General features: G+C 42.5%; 1 protein-coding gene across 1 annotated transcript; it reads left to right on the top strand.

The window, feature by feature from the left end:
* Positions 1–19,607: 19,607 nt before the first annotated feature.
* On the top strand, positions 19,608–21,905 carry LOC140204496 (probable G-protein coupled receptor 139). The gene is made up of 2 exons (XM_072271202.1): positions 19,608–19,677; positions 21,004–21,905. The coding sequence occupies exons 1-2, from the start codon at positions 19,608–19,610 to the stop codon at positions 21,903–21,905; spliced, it is 972 nt and encodes a 323-aa protein (XP_072127303.1).
* Positions 21,906–24,345: the final 2,440 nt, after the last annotated feature.

The following is a 24,345-nucleotide window of genomic DNA, read 5'->3' as shown; positions in this document are numbered from 1 at the left end:
GGCTTTATATTTAAAGATTATGTTTACTATTTGTCACATGTACTTCGAAATATCAGAACATACAGTGAAATGCGCTGTTTACAGCAATGAGCAACAAAGTCCGAGGATGCGCTGGGGCAGCAAGCAGATGCCCCCGTGCTTTCAGCGCCAATACAACATCCCAGAATGTACTAAATATGACCTGTATAGCTTTGGAATGTGGACGGAAACCCAGTAACTCAAAGAAAAACACATATCACAAGAATAATGTACGATCAGCGATGGATGCGAATCCGGTTCGCTGGCAGTGTAATTTGGTTTGGTTTGCTTTTTAGCTGGTTCAGCACAATATTTTGGGCCGAATGGTCTGTTCCGGTGCTGTACTATTCTATGTTCTACTTTCAATGTTTCACAGGACAAATAAACATAGAAGTTGAGTGAAGATTTAACAAAGTCGTCTGTAATCAGCTGTCTAGAGGTAACTGACGGGAGGTCTTCAGGCGTTAGATTCAACGGTTTTGCCGGACATTTGTGAAACTGTCAAACGCACAGTTCTTTGCATGACAAAGTGCACGAATTTTGGGTCAGACTTCAAAAATGTAGGCATAAAGAAACGCCAACAAAGGTCAAAGTAAAAGTCACTTTTAAATGTAATTCCAAGAATAATATGAAAGGAAGCTCTGCATTTATTAAGGAATAAAGTCGTCATTTGCGTCTTGGAACAGAGAACTTGAGCAAGGTTATGAATGATCATATTGCGACTCCCTTCACGAAAAACGGGAGCAATACCAATGGTGTGGTTAGGGTGGACAAGGAAGACGTGTTCGTAATGGTAAATCGAGGTAAAATGGTTAGTTTTTTTTATAACAATAACACTGGCTTGGTGACATATACCCGAGGCTGCCAAAAGCAGTAAGGGGAAGGGGTGGGGGAATATTAAAGACTTCCATAAGAATCCTTCTTATCTGTAAAACGAATGGCAAATGTTTGAAGTCTACTGAAACTAGAGCGTTGTTTCTAAAGATAGGAGAGGATAATAGACCTGACAAAAGAAATACCGACTTGAAACCTTAACCCTTCGCACACATACACACGAATTATAACAATAGACAATAGACAATAGGTGCAGGAGTAGGCCAATCGGCCCTTCGTGCCAGCACTGCCATTCACTGTGACCATGACTGATCATCCACAATCAGTACCCCGTTTGTGCCTTCTCCCCATATCCCTTGACTGCGCTATCATTAAGAGCTCAATCTAACCGTTTCTTGAAAGCATCCAGCGAATGGTCCTCCACTGCCTTCTGAGGCAGAGCATTCCACAGTTCCACAACTCGCTGGGTGAAAAAGCTTTTCCTCAACTCCGTTCTAAACGGCCTACCCTTTATTCTCAAACTATGGCCTCTGGGTCTGGACTCCCCCAGCATCGGGAACATAACTTCACGGCGTTTTCAGTGCTTTCCAAGCATCAGAAAACATTTTATAACAGCTTAGCTTTGGCTTGGTGTATTTACTCGAGTCCATTCTGAAGTGTGTCACTTAGAAATTCAAAGATTAATCACGACAATTGGGAATGGGATAATTAAGGGAAGTTCGATTCTAAATCGAAAGTTTTGAAGTTAACGAAGAGGATTCCGTCCGGAAATTGAGCGTAATCTAAATAGGTCTTACACGCAAACTGTGTGCCCCTTTTGGGCCCCTTTTTTCATGTCCTGAATCATAGGAAGTTCACAACACCATCTGTCCGCATCGCCACGTGCAGAATCCTGTGATTAAGGGAGGTACAGTTCCCATACCAGGTAGTGATGCAGTCAGTCAATTGTGCCCCTGTAGAAAGTTCGTAAGATTTGGGCTAGTAGATCCGTCACTTCCATGGACAACAGGTGCCGAGTGATAAGTTTGTAGACACCGCAACTTCATCTGGACAGGATCTCAGTTGTTACTAAGTTAGCTTTATTTGACCAGAGCTTCAATATGAGTCGTTGACCAAGCTCACCTAATCCTGCCAGTCTCACTCAACGTCGTATAAAGAACATACTGCAACTGAACTCAGGCACAGCATCGTCGGGCGAATGGTCTATCTAGTGCTCCACACTTCTCCCTGTAATGCAGAGAGAGAGAGGGTGGTGAAGAAAGTGCAGGGCAAGCCGGAATAGATATGACAAATAACATCTGTGCATGTGCTATACATTGGATGAATACACAAATGCACGAAGAGAAATGATACTCTATGAGGGACAGAGGATAACGACAAATTCTCTGATATAATGATTTCTCCTATATATTATAGTCCTATCGTTCTGCCCAGATCAACTTTCGGCTGTCAAGTACTTCATACCATTACTAAAACTGATCACGCCATGGCTACTATATAACTAAGCCTTCGGAGAAAACTAGAGGTGGTTATGTCATAAGCAGGGTGAAGTTAATGTAACAATTCAAAGAATTATTGCTACCATGGTCAAGGATATCTTGAATAGGGTCCATGGCATCCTCAAAGGATATGGTGAGCAGCCAGAAATCTTGTACATATAGGCAGAAATGACAAGGGTAGAAAAGGCGTACAGGCCTGAAGAGATATTTAGGAAGTAAGGTAGAAAGGCAAGAAACAGGCCTGTGCCACACCTGAATTTTCAGGTGAATGTATGGCTGAGTGACGGGTAGAAATAGGGAGACATGAAAATGTGCTGGCTAAAATTGATGGGAAAAGGACACTGGCAGGGATGACGGTCGAGCGACAATAGCTGGATTTTCTAGAAGCACTTGAGAAGGTGCAGGATAGATACATAAAAAACAGGAAGAAGTGTTCCAAAGGCAAGATGACACAATCTTTCAAACAAGAGAAGTCAACGCTAACATACCGATCAAAGGGGGACCATATAAAAGATCACAAATTAGTGGGAAGTCAGAGGATTGTGAGGCTTTTAAAAACCAACGGAGGGCGACTAAAAGGTAAAGTAAGTTGGCCACTAACATTCAAAGGCATACCAAAAGGTTTTGTTCAGGTACGTAAATTGTAAAACAGAGGTGAGAGGGGATAACGGACGGCCGAAAAATGATACTAGGGAGGTCGGAATGGGGGATAAGGAAACAAGGAACGAACTAAACAATATTTTGCAGCAGTATTCACCGTGGAAGACACTGGCAGTTTGATGGTTGAAAAAAAAAACTCTACTGCTTAAGTAACACGCATCAAAGTTGCTGGTGAAAGCAGCAGGTCAGGCAGCATCTCTAGGAAGAGGTCCAGTCGACGTTTCAGGCCGAGACCCTTCCTACTGCTTAAGTGGTAGCTCGAGAGTGGAATGGTGCAGCAGTGTACGAATTTGTCTTTACTCGGAGGAGTGTTCTTGGGAAAATGAACACTCTGAAGTTAAATACGTCACATGGACCAAAGGGCGCAGCATACTGGAAAACTGCATATGTAGTTCCACTCTTCAAGTAGAGAGAGGGGCAGAAAAGAGAATTATACGCCAATAGGTGTCAATTTCGTGGTTGGAAGATGTTGGAGTGAATTGTTAACAACGTTCTCTCAGGGTCCTTGTGGGCACATAATAAATAGGCTGTATTCAGCATGCTTTCCTCAAAGGGAAATCGTACCTGACAAATATGTTGGAATTCCTTGAAAGAATAACAAATGGAACAGACAAGAAGAATCGGTTGATATCGTCCACTTGAATTTTCGGAAGGCCTATGACAAGGTGCCACACACGAGGCTGCTTAACAAATTAAGACTCATGGTATTACAGGAAAGACAACATGGATAAAGCGTTGACTTATTGGCAGGAAGCAAAGAGATGAAAGGGAACCTTTTCTGGTTGGCCACCTGTGGCAAATGGTTTTCCACAGGGATCTGGATAGGTATCCTATGAAGAATACTTTTGTGGCCGATCCCCAGGACAACAGGAATAACGCTTCGGATATTGTTGGGAGGGGGAGTGGTGTGGTCTGACTTAGCAGAAGAAAGTCTCAGCAGTTAGGTTTTGCTCTGATGCAGAAAGGAATGGGGAAGAAGAGGCGATTTGTAGTTATCGGGGATCAGATGGTTAGAGAAATAGAATGATGTTCTGTGGATAGAAGGATATTTCCGAACGGCATGTTGTCACCCGAGTGTCAGGATCGCGGACGACTCGGATGAAGTCCATAGCATTCTTAAGTGAGAGGATGAGCAGGTAGTGGTCCACGTCGTACCAATGAGATGGTTAGGTGGACGTCTTCCTGCAAAGTGCCTACAGAGAGTTAGGTGAAATGGCCAAGACCTCAAGGGTTCTGATCGCAGGATTGCTACCTGTGCCACGTACTAGACAGCCTATTACGTGGCCAGTGAGTTGTTGCAGAAGGGAGGGCATCGGGTTTCTTTAACAACGGGCTCTGTTCCAGTGAAGGAAAGGTCTCCACCTGAACTAGAGGGTGATTAGTATTCTAGCGGGACGGTTTGCAAGGGGGAGTGTTTAAACTAGAGTCGCTAGTGCAATGGATACCAGAGCGCCAGAACTGGTAGTAATGTGACTGGAGAGAAAGATGTTGTAAGCCTACATAAAAAGTCAGGAATCAAAATATTCAGCATGGAGTAACAAAATTTCTGATCTGTCTATACTTCAATACAATGAGTATTTAGGAAAGGCGGATGAGCTAGCACAGGGATGAGCACGTGGACCTATGACATTATAGCCACTGACTGCAGTACGGACAGGATTGGCAACAGAATGTTCCGGAATTCCATTGATTTAGAGGTGATAGAATGGTAGGGATTAAAATGGCAGGAGTGGCATAGGGGGATCAGTGCTAAGTCACGAAAAAGAGGATAGCTCATCAAGTGAGGATTTAGCATCGAAGTGAGGAAATAGAAAGGCATGAACACGTTAATGGGATTATATTTTTGACTCCCCCAACAGCCCTTGGCATCTAAAGGAGCAAACCTGTTGACAGATTTCAGATTGTAACACAAAACTGTTGGCGTCGATATTATGTAATTTTATGTTATGGGTCCACAGTTTATATTCCTGTGGATGTCACGTGATATTAGTTTCATTTACTTTGTGTGATATACAGTGGCATGCCAAAGACTGGGCACCCCTGGTCTAAATTTCTGTTACTGTGAATAGCTAAGCGAGTAAAAGATGACCTGATTTCCAAAAGGCATAAACTTAAAGATGACACATTTCTTTGATATTTTAAGCAAGATTACTTTTTTATTTCCATCTTTTACAGTTTCAAAATAACATAAAAGTAGAAGGGCCCGAAGCAAAAGTTTGGGCACCCTGCATGGTCAGTACTTAGTAATACCCCCTTTGGCAAGTACCACAGCTTTTTGTCACATTGTGGGGAGTGGGCGTTGAGAGCAAGGGTGGACCCAAGTGCAAGACACATCTTGTGAGCTTACCTTAATTGAGTTTATTGCACGATACAAGGAGAGCAAAGTAGGAATATCGTATTGGACAAGGACTCAGGCCTAGGACTAGGCTGGGACTAAGGGTCTGGGCTTGGACTCGGAATCACGGTCTGCCAGGGACAGGACCTGACTTGGTACTTGGATGCCGCCAGGGCCAGGACGTGGTATTTGGAGCCTCCGGGTAATGACGAGCTCTAGACTCGGCCCGGGAACAGTAGACAGCGGCTTGCTCCGGCCAGATGTCATTGGTTCGCAGTACCTTTTGTGACTTTGCAAACGCTCTCGCACCCAACGGCTGAAAGCCAGAGACTTACAAACTGCCGGTACAGCCGAGAGTAAATTGCCTCCAATCACCAAGCCCGAGGGACACGGGAAAACAGGGAACCTAAGGGAAACAGGGAGTCAACGGTTCGGATCGTAACATAAATAAAGTAAATTTAAAGTGGCCCCGATCCGGACCATGACACTTTTGAATGCTCTCTGTAGCCAGCTAAGAGTCGTTCAAGGAAGAGGTACAGTCGACGTTTCGGCCAGAAACGCCTACTGTACCTGTTCCTAGAGATGCTGCCTGGCTGCTGCGTTCACCAGCAACTTTGATGTGTGTTGCTTGAATTTCCAGCATCTGCAGAATTCCTCGTGTTTAAGAGTCTTTCAATTCTTGTTTGGTGGATTTTCGCCCATTCTTACTTGAAAAGGGCTTCTAGTTCTGTGCGATTCTTGGGCTGTCTTGCATGCACTGCTCTTTTGAGGTCTATCCACAGATTTTCAATGATGTTTAGGTCGGGGGACTGTGAGGGCCATGGCAAAACCCTCAGATTCCAAAGTTCATTGTGGATTTTGAGGTGTGTTCAGGATCATTATCGTGTTGCAGAAGCCATCCTCTTTTCATCTTCAGCTTTTTTACAGACGGTATGATACTTGCGTCCAGAATTTGCTGGTATTTAACTGAATTCATTCTTCCCTCTACCAGTGAAATGTTCCCCGTGCCACTGGCTGCAATACAAGCCCAAAGCATGATCGATCTACCCCCGTGCTTAACAGTTGGAGAGGTGTTCTTTTCATGAAATTCTGCACACTTTTCCCCCTCCAAACATACCTTTGCTCATTAGGGCCAAAAGTTCTATTTTAACTTCATCAGTCCACAGGATTTGTTTCCAAAAATGCATCAGGCTTGTTTAGATGTTCCTTTGCAAACTTATGATGCTGAATTTTGTGGTGATGACGCAGGAAAGGTTTTCTTCTGATGACTCTTCCATGAAGGTCCTATTTGTGCAGGTGTTGCTGCACAGTAGAACAGTGCACCACCACTCCAGAGTCTGCTAAATCTTTCTGAAGGTCTTTTGCAGTCAAGCGGGGGTTTTGATTTACCTTTCAAGCAATCCTACGAGCAGTTCTCTCGGAAAGTTTTCTTGGTCTTTTAGACTCAACTTGACCTCCACCGTTCCTGTTAACTGCCATTTCTTAATTACATTACAAACTGAGGAAACGGCTACCTGAAAACGCTGGGCATCATTTATTTTAATCTTTAGAGTGCTAGGTAGGTACCCATGGCTGCTGATTGTTGGGATAAAGTTTAAGGAGTCAAAGTATTTATAAAGATTTGAAATTTGCATCACCTGGCCTTTCCTAACGATGACTGTGCGCAAGCCATAGCTCTAACAAGCTAATTAAGGTCTGAGACCTTGACAAAAGTTGTCTGAGAGCTCAAATCTCTTGGGGTGCCCAAATGTTTGCATGTTGCTCCTTTCCTTTTTTTCACTCTAAAATTACACAAAACAAAAATAATACAGTAATCTTGCTTAAAATCTATAAAAGAGTATTTCTTCTTTAACATTTTGACTACTGGAGAACAGTTCATCTTCTGCTCACTTAACTATTCACAGTAACAGAAATTTTGAACAGGGGTGCCCAAACCTTTGCATGCCACTGTATCTACAGTCCTGTTTTGCTGTAAGCTTGTAGTTTCCACTCCTAGGGACGTCACGTTGTTTACTGGGAATCCATGGCTTTGTTTCTGTGAGAGTCACGTAATGTCATATTCCCAGCTTTATGAAAAGAGTCACAGTCGTTCAGTAGGTAGTCGCTCATTACGGAGTCGCTCGGTAAAGAGTCGTTAAGAAATCGACGGGAAGAGAGTGAGAGTGAAGACTGCAGGCTTCGAACGAACCCAACGGATTGGGTTCGCCGGGTTAGGAAAGTGACTGACATTTCTTATAATCCCTACGTGGATTGTGGCACACACTTTTGGTTAACCCCTGCATGGTCTCGGGTGTTGTGTGGTGACCATTTCGGCGAAAGGGACAGTCCTTGTCAGTTACTCTGTGAAATCACCCTCTTCATGGACTCTTCAAAAAAGGTATTCCACGGCTGCAAAGTCCGGTAACTGTTTCTTTAAAATCGCCTCTCCACCGTATTCTGAATCTCCAAGATCGTCTCGTCGTCGTACCGTGAATATATAAGTCTCCCGTCTCACTTATTTCATGAATCACCTGTACTTCCTAAAATATCGCCCTAAGACTGTGCTTGAGTAAGATGTTGTTAAGAACTGTTTCTAAGTTTGACTGTTTGAGAGCTATAGACGCATAACGCCGTTAACTTTTGTTTAAGTTAGTTGTTTGTTTAATTTTCTATATTTCTCCGTAAATGTGAATAAATTTAGTTGTTTTGCAACAATTCCCCGACTCCATTCTACATCTATTTTTGCTGGTCCATAACATTTAACTTTCCACATAGTGATTGGATCTCCCATACTGTAATACGGATGGATGGGAAACACTTCTCCAATAGGTGCAGGCAAGTTTCTTTAACCTCTATATAAATGCCCATTTAGAGTCAGTGCGGTATTAACCCTTCTATTAGAGTAAAGTCAAGGCAAGTGACAGAATACCGTATGGGGAACACTCTGCATCTGATGATACAATGCCATTAGTTTCAAGGCTGTTATGGAAAAGCATAGGACTGGTTCTTCAGTTTAGATTCTAAACAGGAGAAATACCAACTTTGACCGTATTAGAAATGATCCAGCAAGTGTGGAGTGGAAGAATTTCTGGCAGAGTTTTACGTGGTAAGTGGGATGCCTTCAAAAGTCAAAGTTCGGAGTACAGTGCTTGTATGTTCCAGTCAGTATAAAAGTTAAGGATAATAGGTTTAAGGAACATTGGATATCGAGTGATATTGAGAGTCTGGTTAAGTAAAAGAAGGAGGTGCATGGCAGGTAGGATTTGAGGCGTATGAGAAATGCAAGAGAAGACTGAAGAATGAAATCCGGAGAGCTAAAAGAAAAAAATGAGATTGCTCAACAGTCTTGGTGAAGTAGAACCCAAAGAGCTTCTACAGGTATATTAAGAGCAAAGGAATAGCAAGGGACTAAATTAGTCATCTGGAAGGTAAGAATGGTAATCTATGCGTGGAACCGAAAGAGATGGGGGAGAACTTAAATGATTTTTTGTTTTTGCATCTATATTTACTCAGGAGTCGGGCAGAGTATAGAAATGAGGCAAAGAAGCAACGATATCATGAACTCTATATAGATTACAGAGGAGTATGTATTTGTTGTTTGGAGGAAACGTCAGGTACATAAATCCCCAAAGCCTGACAAAGTGTTTTCTCCGAATGTGTGTGAAGCTAGCGCAGAGATTGCAGGGGCCCGACCGGGCATATTTGAAACACCCTTCGGCACAGGTGAGGTACCGGTCGATTTTAGAATAGGTAAAGTGGTATGTTGTTTAAAAATGTCTCTAAGAAGAACCCGGGAAATTATAGGCATGTAGGCTGATGTCAGTAGAGGAAAGTTATTTGAAGATATTCTAACGCATAGATGTTCAATGTTTCGGCGTATCGGACATCTTAAGTCAAAGTACTAAGTATAGGAGATGAGGAGTTGCCAGTGGAAATGCTGCATACGAGTTCGATCTCAATGTTTAAGCTATTTGTTTATGTACATGGGATGTAGAGTGTTGTGGTCCTGGTGCAAGTCGATGGTAGTCGAGACTTCAAATGTTGCAGCGCCGTCCTGATGGGCCTAAGGACCTGTGCTGCACTTTCTTGGGATTCTCTATTACTCTCTAAATCTGAAGTGCTGCTGTCTGGGACAATCAGCCGCGTAGGTCTTATACTTGAACGTAGTGAGGCAGTAAGGAGTGCAGTAGAACAGAGGGACTTGGGGATACAGATACGGCTCCCAAAGAAAGCTTTTAGCATATTGGTCTTCGTCAATCAATGTATTAGGTACAGGAGTTGGGATGTTCTGTTGAAATTGTATATAGCGTTGTTTCTGGGCTCGATCTACGATGGCACTTAACAGCGACTCCTTCAAGCTCATCTGCAGAAACAGCCTAATTTCTACCTTTGAAGTCTCCCTTTTACTTTTTCAGGTTGGATGGGATTCTGTAGAAGTTACACTCAGACTTAGGTTCTTTGTTGGGGCGGGAATCGCTCTTGGAGGCTCACGATCGGCCGCTTTCCGAAACCCCAATGAGGTGGCCGAGAAGACGTGTGCGCCTTCAGCGTTCCGAGACGTTGCGGCCCTGTGGACGGGCTGATTCTGTGCTGGTGCCGGCAACTGAAGCGTCGCCGGAGTAAACAGAACATCGGGAACAGCGGATCCGCGAATAGCTCGCTCGTTCTCTCTCTCTCCCCCCTCCCACCCCCAGTGGGGCGCAGGAAATTTTGTTGCCAATTCCCGAGTTCGACGACTCGAGGGGAGCGACACGAAAGATTTTTCATCGCCAATCAGGGAGTTTTCTTTTATGTCTCCCCTCTCGCTGTCAAAGGAGGAACCACTCTGTCCCTTTATTAGGGAGAGAGACAGCCGGGCATGTCGAATTATCACTTTCCTTCTCGGGGGATTCACTATTGCTTCATGGGTGGAGGGTGCTGATGCTTTTTTGCGGAAGTTAGTGGGGGTGGGGGAGGGTCGTTGCTTTTCTGCTGCTTGTGCCTGGGCGGGGGAGTATGGAAGACCTTGGATTTATAACGCTTCTAATATCATTCATACTTTGGGACACTCTTGTGTTTTTGTGGATGTCCGCAAAGAACAAACATTTCAGGATGTATATTGTATTCACTTTTCCAATATTTAGTGGAAGTATTGAACTATTGAGATCTAATTTGGAGTACTTTGTCCAGTTTCGGTCACTAGCCTACAGCAAAGATGTAAATACGTTTGAGAGGGTGCAATGAGATATTACAAGAATGTTGCTGAGATTGAGGAAATGAGTTACAGTATAGGGGAAGATCGAATAGGTAAGGCTATTACTCCCTAGAACGTAGAAATGTAAGCAGCCCTTTTCCCACTGAGGTTGGTGAAACTAGAACTAGATTTGAATGGTTAAGGGTCAAAGGTGAATGTTTAAGGGGAGCATGATGCAGAATTGCATTACTCAGAGGATAGTGAAAGTTTCGAACGAGCTGCCTGCACGCGTGATGGCTGTGTGTTTGATTTTTACATTTCAGAGAAATGTGGATGGATAGAAGGATGTGAGGTGTATGTGGAAGGTACGGTCCGGGTGCACATCGATAGGTCTAGGCAGATTAATTGTTCAGCGCGGACTAGAAGAGCTGCAGGGCTTGGTTCTGTGTTGTAGTGTGCAATGATTCCATGTCTTCGGAAAAAATGATGTAATGATTCCCCGCAAGGCCTCACACTGGGCTTCCAAATATATTTGATCATATTCGGGTTTATTCGGAGTTTGAAATATTTATTAAATGCTCATCGAAATAAGCAGGCAATGCGTCATTTGCCTTAATAACCAACCCACCCAAAAATGTTCTTGAGGCAGCTTGCAAATGACAACACACTTTCCTGAGCCAACATATCATGCTGATAATGCTGAGCAGAACAACATAACAGGACATACAAGCAACAAAGCAGCGAAAGCAAACAAGCCTCATTCCTCCCTCCCACTTACGAACGCAAGTACACAGTCCTCAGTTCCGGAATAAGAAGCAAGTACTAGGCCTCAACTACCCTCGCGGACTCGCAGAGCTTCTCAGATTCAGACTTCAACCATCGGCTCTCGTCCGGAGTATTCATCGCCCTTCGGCCTTTGATCAGACCGACCTTCGTGCTGCGATCTTCGGTACGAACCCAGGACTCGGAGCCCAGGGCCCAAATCGGCACATGAGCGCAGGAATGGAAGTTGAGGGGATCCACAAAGCAAACACACCGACCACCAGTTAGCTCACGGCTCTGGCCTCTGAACATGGAGCTGAGATTTAGAGACCAGTGTGTACTCTAAAATCCCACATCCGCGTCTCTCAGAACTAACCTGACACCTTACTCCCTTATCTGTCCCTATAGCTATCTCTGCGTTCCTAAATGAAATACAGAAACAAACTAACACTGAACCGCAATGGAGAATGCAGATTGGCGCCATCGAGTACTTAGGATGTGCGCAGCACAACTGGCTGTTGTGTTTACAGACATTTTTAATCTCTGCCTGTCCCGGTATAGAGTGCACTCCGCTTGAAATTATCCACCATTGTCCCTGTACCAAAAAGTCCTAGGTAACGTGCCTGAACGACTGGCGTCTTTTAGCACTCCCCTCAATAAAAATCAAATGCTTTGAGAAGCTGGTCAAGGATTATATCTGCAGCTTGCTACCACCCAAACTGGAACCCCTACTAATTGCCTACCGACACAACCGATCTACAGACGACGCAATAGCCACTGCGTTGCATACCTTCCTTAAACATCTGGAGAAGTAGGATGCCTTAAGGGAGAACGCTGTTCTTGGACTACAGTTCAGCATTCGACACCATGGTTCTATCCAGGCGGGACAAGAAGCTCAGAGACCTCGTCCTTGACCCTGCCTTGTGCAGCTGGATCCTCGAATTCCTGTCAGATAGCCAGCAGGTTGCTAGAGTGAGCTCCCTCACCTCCAAGCCTGTGACTCTCAATACAGGAGCCCCTCAGGCCTGCGTATTGATTACCCTCCTTTGCACCCTGTATACCATGACTGTATCACCACCCACAGCTCCAATCTGCTAATTACATTTGCCGACGACACTGCATTGATTGCCATTATCTCAAACAATAACGAGATGGCCTACAGGGAAGAAGACATCTTTCTGACACAGTACTGTCAAGAAAACAACGTCTCTATCCATGTCGCAAAGACAAGGGACCTGGTTTTGGATTACAGGAGGAATGGAGATGGAATAAACGGGTAAATAGCTTCAAGTTCCTCGGCATTCACATCACCGAGGATCTCAAATCGTCTGTGCACACCAGCTCTAAGGTGAAAAAGACACAACAGCGACTCTTTCACCTCAGGCAGTTGAAGAAGTTTGGTATAGGCCGCCATATCCTAAGAACATTCTACAGGGGCACAACTGAGAGCATCCTGACTGGCTGTATCACTGCCTGGCATGGGAAGTGTACCTCCCAGGACTCTGCAGAGTGTTGCGGACAGCCCAGCGCATCTGTAGTTCAGGACATTTACAAGGACAAGTGTGTATGAAACGTGCCCGTAGGATCACTGGGGACCCAAGCCATCGCAACCATAATCTATTCCAGCCGATATCATCTTCTGGAAAGCCGCATCGCAGCATAAAAGCCAGGGCCAACAGTCTCCGGGACAGCTCCTTCCACCAGGCCACCAGACTGATGAACTTACGATGACTTGAGTGTACTACACATTACATTGACTGCCCTATTTATTTTAAATTATTATAAATTACTGTGATTGTACATTGCACATTTAGATGGAGATGTAACGTAAAGATTTTTACTCCTCAATTACGTGAAGGATGTCAGAAATAAACTCAATTCGATTAAATTATATTCAATTCTTTTTCATCTATTCGTGAATCTGATGATGATACAAGAGCTATATAGCAAACGCTTAGGGGAAGACAGACGTTGGTGATCTCGTACGTAGTGTGGAGAATGTGCAACGTTACAAAAATATATAGTAAGAGCTTGGGCGTCGATGTTGCAAACTTGAGAGCTTTCAACCCTGGGCATCATAAGCATCACACGTTATGTTTTGCTTGGAATAATATATTTTGATATTTTGCGGCTACAACTGATGGTGCCAAGGCAGAAACTAAAATGCTGCTGATATTATATGATGACAGTTTTGGGATCAGTGGGTACGGAAGAATATTGGAAATCTAGATCTGCCATGGACTCACGATCGAAAAGCGTGGTCTTAGGCTCTAAGTTACTGTTTCAACTAATTTTGAGGAGTTTGATGAGAGGTAAATGTCGGGTCGCACTTTATTCGTTAATATTTGTAGAACTGCAAATTAATAATTAATTAGTTGCAGATTTATCAGTCAGAACTGACGCCATGAAAGGAAAAACTATAAGGTTTTGTATATTGGAAATACTTTATTATTGTCACATGTAAAAGAATACAGTTAAAAGAATGGTTTTAATGATCTTCATACAGATCAAATCAGCGAAAGGTATACACAGACTGGAGAGGGGAGAGGCTGATTTCCGCCATGTGCCTGGCTGTGCTTGCATCCTACTGCATTTTCTTGTGATCATACGTAGAGCGTAGCCATATCACATGGTGCATTCACATCGGGATATTGATAAAACAAATGGTTGAAATCGAAGGGAACATTCCACATTTGTTTAGCCTCCTGAGGAAGCGGAGGGGTTATGAGCTTTCTTCACCTCCACCTCTGTGTTGCCGGTCCAGCACAGGTGAGGTTCACCTTAGGAACTTGAAGCCTCTTATTTTCAACACTGTTGATGCAGGCAGGGACAGGTAGACCGCAAACCATGACGCACCCACCCCTTCGGAAGTTAAGGACACGGTCTATTTTGCACTAATATTCGGGGGATGCTGTTCTCGCTACATCTTTTAACTAAGGGTTCTAAGTCCTTCATATGTTTTTTTTAAAGCTGAGTTGGGGCTCCCGATACAGAAACAAGTATGTAACATTTTGTTTAGACCTCAGAATCAGTTTATTCTGTCGAATATGATGACTAATTTGTTGACTTACAATAGTATATTATAGCTGCATAACGTTTTTAGAAATTACTCTGTATATCAACAGGGCAAAAAAAAAAACCAAACGAACAAGCAAAGAGGCGGGATTAATCGGATTATATATAGCTCAAAAATCTGATAATGGAGCGGACATTATGCTTTTAAATCGTTGCGGTTTGGTTTGCGCATTCTTCTGCCTCTTCCACCCCGCCCCACTCCTTTGAAGGTGGCAAAGAGAGGAGAAAATGTCCCGTATGTAGACTGTCTGTTGACGGCCCTTACCGATGAATACAGCCTTCATTAGACACCGCCGCTTAAGATGCCCTCGATGGCAGGGATGTTTGTGCCTGTAGTGGAGTATGGTTGAGTCTACAAACGTCTGCTTTTCTTGCGATCTTGTGACGCTGTGACGCAGCCAGTCAGAATGATCTCCACAAATCTACAGAATTTCTTTCTGTAAAATTCGTACGGGTCTTCCCGACATAGCAAATGGCCACCGTTTCATAATGAAGTATGTCTGCTGGAGTGCCTTTTTCATCATTGCACCAATCTTTTGATCCCATGGTGTAGCCCCTGAAAGGTTGGCATCCAGGAACTGTTCGTCCTTTCCACTGCTGACCTCTCAAAATGGACTGCTGTTTGTTCTGCCGGCTTTCTCTTCCCTAAATCTACAATCAATTCCTTGATCGTTCAACACTGAGTACAAAGTTCCTATTGTGACACCACCCATCTAGCGATTCGTCTTGATCCCGTAGGGCTCCTCTTCGCCATATGAGATTTACAAACAGCGGTAATGTCATGACGAAGTGCTGCATGGTTGTCAGAGAGTAGAATATATGGTCACTCATCCGTACAGGCTGTGGTCTCCCGATGAAGAAGTCGAGCATGCGGTTGCAGTTGGAGGTACAGAGGTCCGAGATTACAATGCCAATCCCTGATAGGGAAGAAAAGTCAGGCCTATGGATTGCTAGCAACACACATAAAAGTTCCTGGTGAACGCAGTAGGCCAGGCAGCATCTATAGGAAGAGCTCCAGTCGACGTTTCGGGCCGAGACCCTTCGTCAGGACTAACTGAAAGAAGAGCTAGTAAGAGATTAGAAAGTGGGAGGGGGAGGGGGAGATCCAAAATGATAGGAGAAGACGGGGGGTGGGGTGATGGATCCAAGAGCTGGACAGTTGATTGGCAAAAGGGATATGAGAAGATCATGGTACGGGAGGCCTAGGGAGAAAGAAAGGGGGAGGGGGGAAGCCCAGAGGATGGACAATAACGGATGGGGTCCGAGAGGGAGGTGGGGCATTAACGGAAGTTAGAGAAGTCAATGTTCATGCCATCAGGTTGGAGGCTAACCAGAAAAATATAAAGTGTTGTTCCTCCAACCTGAGTGTGCCTTCATCTTTACAGTAGAGGAGTCCGTGGATAGACATGTCAGAATGGGAATGGTACGTGGAATTAAAACGTGTTGCCTATGGATTACTGTTGTCTCCAGCCTCCACAGCCAATTGGATAGCCGGTGAGATTCTTTCTACTGTACACCCATTGCGACGATAGGGGAACTGTCCTTGTAATGTCCTTGTCAGGCTGATATTACTTTTGGACACCATCAACATCTTGAGGCACTGCGTTTCGGTGTATATTATGGCTACCCGTCGGAAATAGCCGAGACAGCTCACCTTGTCTTATTGGTCATTAATATAAATTATGGTCTTCCGAATTAGAAACGAGATATAAGTCTCCAAACAACTGTTTCGGACGATCGAGAAATGAGGAGAGGAAATGTAAAGAGAGTAGGCAAGATTACATCCCGCTAAATGACTGAGATATTAGCACCTATGTAGCCAGTGAGCACAGACCGCACTTTCCTCGATTCAGGAATACAAAACATTACAAGTTATGAGTAGAAGATCCTAGGATTTCTCTGATGAATAAATGCGATGGCAGAGATGAATCATGAACGGTAACAAAATCGTCACACAAGGCACTGTTTGTAACAACAACATAGATGGAACACATATGCCAAAATTATTCATAGGCAACAAAGACAAATCATTAGTATATATAAATAACAAATTAAAAAAATAGATCAACAAAGAAATTCATAGGATTATGGACCACGCAGAAATCTGATAGTGGAGGGAAAGAGGCCGAGTTATTGTCTGTGTTTGTTCAGGCTCCAGTACCACCACCCCACCCTTGATGGCAGTTACGAGAAATGCCAGTGAGCTGGATAGTGATGAGTTTTAATCATGAATGACGCCTTCTTACTCACCACCTCCTGAAGACATCCTAAATGATGTCGAGGGTTATGTCCATGATGCAGACTGTAATCCATTGCATTGGATACTCCATACCAGGGTATGGAGCAACCAGAATTTGCTCCGTCGATTAACAATTTTTTTTAAAAAAAGCCTCTGATGACATACCATATCTTTTTAAATTCCTAACAAATCAGATCCGCTCTCGTGCGTTGTTCGTGAGTTCATCAATATGTTGGACCGAGGTTAGAACCTCTGAGATGTTGACTTCCAGGAGTTTGAGCCTACAATTTCTGCTGCTGACACCTCAATGGGGACTGTTGCGTGTTCGCCTCTCTTCCCCTTCCTGGCATCCTCAATCAGTTCGTAGCTTTTGCTGATTTTGTCATTCAGGATGACGTTGTGACATAACTTAATGAGCTGTAACTTAATTTCTGTGTTCCTCATTGACTGTAACTGAGGTTTCAGACACAAGTCTACGCATAAGTGCGAATGTATAAATGTCGTCTGAACTTTAGCTATACAATCATGTGTGTGGTGAGTCCAACAGTAGGTTAATACATATCCAGAAGTTTCACATTTGTTAATTAACATTCAGAAGGAGATGTTGTCTCTGATCGGTGCAACTGCCAGTCCCAATGGGGAAGTTGATTTTTATCAAATAGACAACGGACCAGTCGTTAAGTCAGATTACAGCAGTAGAATCCATTCACAAATAATAGTTTCATTTATAACTATGGCTGGACTGCAGATTCTAAATTGAAAGTTTATGTTAAAGTGCCCTTGCAAACGTGCAGGATGCATTCAACATGGATCAGCGTGTAAAATGTGCAAGATGCACCAGGCTGACTAAATTTTCTTCAATACGAGAATATCTGTATGACTCTATGACGCTGCAACTCTATGAATCATGTATATTTCTTTAAGATTTCCTCAGTGACCTATTTCTAGAAATTGCTGAACTGCTAAATGCATTTATTGAGATTGATACAGCCAAAACCCAATATCTGTCTCTTTAACTACAGCATCAATATGCCCCGCTCTATCATGAAGACTCCATGGTATTTATTCAGAACACTCTCCATACCACCACCTCCACATATGGGTTAAATGCCATTTGCTCATACACCTTACTCTTCCATATTATAAATTCTGTCTGGATTTATGACATAAGATTTTTTTTCTGCTTCATCGACCTCTTTTAACTGAATAATGCTCATTGTAACAAAACATCCTTCATATTGCTTTTGTTTCCCACCTCTCCTTTATAAAAAAATCCGAAATTAGTTAAAGAGCAGCATAAAGTGTTAACATAACACTAAGGTAAGAAAGGGGAAAGTAAGTTAACTTTATGGGCTGATGCAATATTGGTCAAAGGAATAATGACAAACAAGAGAGGGGATAATTGTGAATATTTTGGTCCAAGTTAAAGCAAAAAGGGTAATAATATTAATGCTTTTAGAATTAAGACCTCATAATACACTAAGGGAGGCAACAGATCAAGTTTGAAGACAAATTTTTGACTTTATGAAATTGGACGTCAGTTGTAAGTACTTAAGTCATGAATATTTTAAATCAGGAAATCAGAAGCCGCAGACTAGTTAGTTACAAAAGATATTTTTGTGCCATTGTTACCTTTAATAAAGTAAGTTTTTAAAAGCGACTCTAAATTGATTTCATAACTTTAATTTAATCCTCGAGTTTAGGACACCGAATATTGTACTTGCAGATTATTGCAATATCATGAAGAGCATTGGTAATCCTCATTGTTCTCCAATTTAGGAGAGAATAAGACGAAAGGGCATTAATTAAAGTGCGGGAAATATTTGGTAAGCTAGATATTTGGTCAATTGGTTCCGTATTTTTATATACATGAAATTACATGATTTAAAATCAACATAGGGACAAATTTTGACACAAATCACGGTGGTTCCATGGAATACGATGTCAGCGGAAGCTCCAGGGTGGGTGCAGCTAGGAGGTTTACAATCATTTAAACAAGTACATAATGGAAAAGGCACGTGGACGAAAGCAAGCAATTGGAAAATACGACTTCTTAAATTTGTACTTCAGATAAGACAGTAAAATTATTTTATTTCGAATCTTGTGATTTATACTTGAGAACCGGCATCCGTGCCATTAGGGCAGTTTTCTCACTTACCATGTTTGCCGTGAAGGCCGGGTTTCGTGTAAACCTGGTTGTACAGACCTAGGTTTCACTAGATTTGGTACACCCGCCGTTTGCCTATATGGTTCAGGACTCAAATGCCCTACAACCCGTTCGTATTTTACGACTACGTCAGTGATAATAATCCCCATAGTGACTTCGATACTACACTAGGACGAAGCATGCATGAGACAGTGTTTAGTGGCAATCAACAACAATATTATTTGCATACAATGAAGATTTATGAGTTGACATGAATCTGAGTTTCCGATCGAGAGTGCTGAGTAAATAACTGTATATATTCTCACTGTATGATGAGGCAAAACAAACAGAACATTAATAATAGTGAAATGTTAGACATAGACGGAAGTGCTTAGGTTAGGAAAGTCGGATGTCAAACAATTTATGAGATATATTGAAATGTGACATGTTTCCATACTTGGGGAGGCGCTTCTGGATTTCTTTAGACTGCAGTTGTTTCGGTTTAGCTCTATGGATTATCTTGCATTATTTATTTGGCGCTTTCTTCTTGCTGAATGTAATGAATTCGTATTTGATTGTTTCACGAAGCGGTCAAACCAAAAGATGATCTTTAATCGGACAGGCTTCCATTCCCTGAGCAGAGATTTTTTTTCTGCTTCATTTTGCAATAGTCACACTACACACGAAGAATAAGGAGAGCACATTTGTTAACTTGTTTGTTTAATGACACGAACTTATGTAAATGGCGCTTTCAATGAGCATGTGTTTTTCGTTGCCTGTAACTAAAAATATACTTCTGCCTCAGGGGATAAAACTGACATCTATAAGACGCAAATATCTAGATTGCTGGTAGGATAACCAATATCTGCGCTTCTATTCAGGAGAAAATGCACTCTCCACCTCAAGGCCTAGTGTATTCAATATACTACACTACCCTTGCTGTTGTCGCTGTACCAGGTATAGTCGTCAGTTTTCTGATCCAATTGCATGTTAACCTTCATCTAATTTCTTTAGCTCAGCCATCAGTCGAAATACTTCGTTTACCTCAAATTTAGTGCTTTGGGGGGTGATGCCGCACAAATATTTCCGAATTATGCCTGATTTTGTTGGTTACGTCATGAAGAGGTTTTAGGAAAGTGTCTCGAAGTTGGTGGAACATTAAAGGAACTTAGCAGTGAAGAACGTGTATAAGACGGCTCCAAGAAATATCATTTCTTCCCACTTCCATCACAGGGCCGAGATTTTTACAACCGGCAATTACTCCAATGATCTCTGCCTTCTCAGCGGCAGCAAGACAAGCACAAAGCTGCATTCGGCAAAATATGGCGCTGATATACTGCCCATCAGTTTAAAACAAATCGCACTGTTAATTTAAAGACTATTCTTCAGCCTGCTTAGATGATGATACCAGAAAATGGGCGATGTAAGCCTGCCCCCCTGGCTGTCTCGGAATTTCATAGAGCATGAAAAATGAAAGATATTATTACATTGTTCTAGTGACGAGCATGTCCATCAATCAAATCTTATAAAACGGGATCTGTTTTTTTAATAGCGTAAACATTCAGTAGAAAACTATATATAGTAAGATATCAGATTTGTACAATTCCTAATTGAATTCTTCACTGCTCAGCCTCTACCTCCGATTCTTCGAAAGCTTTCAAGATAAACTCTCGAATATATGTTGGTAAATTAGACCTCTGACTGATTCAAAAATTAAATAGCAAATCAAATATAATCTAGATCATTTGAAGTGATCTAATTCGATGAAATTAACGTAAAAACAAAGGATGTTTGATTTATTATCCCAAAGATAGGGCAATTTTCCCCGTTAACTGAAACCTCATTTGCCTGGACTACAAGCCCACAATTAAAAGGAAAGGTGACGATTGTGTTAGCATACATTAGGAGGAGGTTTGAGTGCAGGACTAACGGTACCTTGTTCAAATTATGCGGGACTTCCTTAGGACCTAAACTGGAGTGTCGTTCATCGTTTTGAATCGTATGAAACATATATCGATGTATTTCTGTATATTAAGAATACAGAGACCAGAGTAGGCTCAAGGGTTGAAGCGGCTCATGTTAGATATGAAGTTCCCTATGAGATCGTTGGTTTAGACATACGTGTTCTCTATCTAACCTATTTCACTTAATTTTGTGCGTTTTCATATTAACACGAGCGTTTCACCTGTTAGAGTTCTAAAACATACGTATTTTTTGTCTATATACTGCTGACGTAGACAGTCTTTTTCATAAACTTTCTGTCTCCCTTTCTCTTCCCTAAAGCTAATTTAGTGGCGATTGTGATCCTGTCCCGCGGGAAGTGTGAGATTTCTAAATGCATCACTCGCTACTTGGTTTCCATGGCAGTGACGGATTTGCTCCTCATTATTACCGCTGTGATTATCAACCGCACTTGTGGCATTTATTTCCCAGGAAGTTTCCTCTCCATCACCCCAGTGTGCAGTGTCATCGTCGCACTAACCTATGCAGCCAGGGTCAGTTCTGTTTGGTTAACTGTCGCTTTCACCTTTGACCGTTTCGTAGTTATTTGTTGCCAGAAGCTGAAGGCGAAGTATTGTACCAACAAAACAGCATCTGTGGTCATAGGAACTGTCTGTGGACTCAGTTGTTTTATTAATATTCCATGGTACTTCATTCATGAACCCAGCTATATAATTAACAATGTACCATTGTATTGCAAACTGAAGGATATCCGTTTTACTTCTCCATTGTGGGGTGCTTATGATTGGTTCGACCACCTTTTAACCCCTTGCTTCCCATTCCTTTTAATTCTTCTGCTCAACGTTCTCACCGTCAGACATATTTTAGAAGCTAGCAGAGCCCGGAAGAGACTCCTGGTCCAGAAAAGTGGAAACAATCAGAGTGACGCTGAGACGGAGAACAGGAGGAAATCTATCATTTTACTCTTCGCCGTCTCAGGCAGTTTTATACTGTTCTGGATGACGTATCTTTTACAGTTCTTATATGAGAGAATTTCTAATGACTATAAAGTCAACGGTTACAGTGATCCAAAGTTTATTTTTATCGAAACGGCCAACATGCTCCAACTGTTAAGTTGCTGCACAAACGCATTTATCTATGAAGTCACTCAGAGCAAATTCAGGGAGCAGTTAAGAAGCACAGCACAATATCCAGTAAACTTAATAGCGAAATGTATGAAATAATGGATGGAGCAAATTGAACCATGAATATGCAACATTGTTTTAAATAGAATTCGTCTTGTGTTAAATGTGAACCAGAAACATTTATCCTCGATGACAAAACCAGTTCTGCAAATACAGGGACAACAAAAATATTAAAACAGAATTGTCGTGAAATGGGCAGGTTGGATATACCTCTGTTGGCTTTCAAAATGTAGCAATGTAATAACAGGAAATTTCCCTACATATGTCGGACGAATATTACCTTTTACTAATAGATGACCTCTTTCGTACCACAGAAGCTGTGAATGATAGTTCAAGGCTGGAGGGAGCTGCGAAGTGAATAAAAAGGCAGTAAATGCCATAAAGCATGTGGTCAACGTTTTTTGTGGGATAAGAAATAGCTGGAGTAACTCACTGCAACTATTCATCTTTGTCCGCGTTTCCCAGCTCCTTACAAATCGGTACAAGTGTATCACGCAGTCCTGCTTGCAATTGCTATTACTACCTCTTCCATCATAAAATATCCTTATATATCCTCGTTGGAAGAAAGAGAAATTTAGACTGAGACGTAACGTAAAGATTTTCACTTCTCATGTACATGAAGGGAGGCAGGGTAGGGAACGTCGACTCAGACCATGAGAGGCCAGCATCGGGCATTTTCATGACTTACAAAGTGCAGATTGGAAATCTGTGTGGGACGCCACTCCTCGCACGGACACTAGAGCAATGTGTGGTTAAGTGCCTTGCTCAAGGACACACGCACGCTACCACAGCTGAGGCTCGAACTAGCGAGCTTCAGATCACTAGACAAACGCCTTAACCACTTGGCCACGTGACAACATGAAGGATATAAGTGGTAAAGTCAATTCAATTCAAATTCTTCCCCAATTGTCCATTCGTTGGGAGCCGTAACTAAGATAAGAACATCGAGACAGTCCCGTTATTAACAGACCACTAACATTTAGAAGTATGACTAATCACTTTGGGCATGGCAACAAAACGGTCGATTATACAAATCGGCTTTCAAAACAGATTGAGTAACTCTAATTGTGTATGTTAGTGAAACATGTCACTATCTGTGCAATCCACTTACGTTTTTGGGCAGGGATTTGAGTTGTTGATGCGAGTTGATCTATGGGTAAATTAACTTCATTGCTGCCTTTGATGTGGTGAAGCCCTGAAAGCTGTTATGGAAAATTAGACTGAACGACTTCCAGGAAGAGCTTAGCTAGCTGGATTGAGAATTAGACTGATGGGTGAGGACGATGGTGTTTAAGTTTGGGTTTACATTTTGGACTGGTGGTCCATGAATAATGGAACTCCCTATTGATCGGTTCTAGGCCCGCTTAGACCTGGACACTGACAGTTCAGTTTCATCCCAGTCCTAAGCATCGATTGTACATTTTCAACTTTTAATGCTTCCTCAGCTGTCAGTTTCTCTGGAGTTATATATGTGTGTGTTGCTTTAACTAAGGAGTTCCGCGATCCCTATAAGTACTCCCATTGAATTTTCAGTCATCTGTTCTAGTTCATTTCTCTACAGCAGCTCCAGTTGTTGCCCCCTCCAGTGCTTCGTTGGAATATCGGCATGTTGATATAAAAAACGCTAATGGATGTACTTAATAAATTCTGCCACTTGTGACCGCCTTGCACTCAAGATGTCTCAGTCTATATTGGGGTAGCTGAAGCCACTCACAACAACAACCCTGTTGTTGTTAGACCTTTCCTTGGTTTACCTTCACATTTCTCAGCATCTATTTCCTCAAAATCTAGTTCACTATCAGGGTGCGTGTAGTACACAGTCATCAGGGTGTTTGCAACTTGGTTAATGTTGATTTCCAGCCTTGTAGCCTGAGTGGATGAATCCTCTATTGTTTCCTCGCAGAGTACAGCTGCGTATTTTCCCTGAATTAACACCCCAGCCTTCCCGTTATCACTTTCTCTATCTTGCCTAAAAATATAAACCATGCAACAGTAAGCATGCTATAATGTCCGACTGAAACAAGTCCCTATATTGGGCACAGCATCATAGCTTCATGTACTGATCTATACTGTAACTTCATCGCCCTTAACAGTACACCACTGTCTTAAAATGTCGATAGATTGGTACATAAGGTCTCAGCAGATACACAGAATTATGGTTTTGTTGATTGTGCAAATTTACAAAGAATACAGCGAAATATAGATCAGTTGCTGAACAATGGCAGATGGAGGTTAATCCGCCTAAATGTGAGCACTTCCAGAGATCAAGTGGCAAAGAGCAGTGTACCGCTAATGGTGAGATCCTTAACAGTGCTGATATTCAGAGGAATAGTGGAGTCCAGGCGCATCACACCGAAATATGACTGCACAGTTTCAAAGAGTGGTAAAGAAGGCATATACCATGTTTCCGTTTGCTTTTATCAATTCAGGCATTGACTTCAAGGGCCGGGATATTATGTTGACGCTTAATAAAGCTCTA

The sequence above is a fragment of the Mobula birostris genome, chromosome 10, assembly GCF_030028105.1.
Source record: "Mobula birostris isolate sMobBir1 chromosome 10, sMobBir1.hap1, whole genome shotgun sequence".
Classification (NCBI taxonomy): domain Eukaryota; kingdom Metazoa; phylum Chordata; class Chondrichthyes; order Myliobatiformes; family Myliobatidae; genus Mobula; species Mobula birostris.
This window is presented reverse-complemented; position numbering and strand designations above follow the sequence as displayed.

What these genes read in the sequence shown, in the direction of transcription:
- LOC140204496 (XM_072271202.1), top strand. Translation starts at nt 19,608, where the DNA reads ATGCACTCTCCACCTCAAGGCCTAGTGTATTCAATATACTACACTACC. An exon ending in TGCTGTTGTCGCTGTACCAG is followed by an intron (nt 19,678 to 21,003) that starts GTATAGTCGTCA and finishes TCTTCCCTAAAG; the next exon opens with CTAATTTAGTGGCGATTGTG.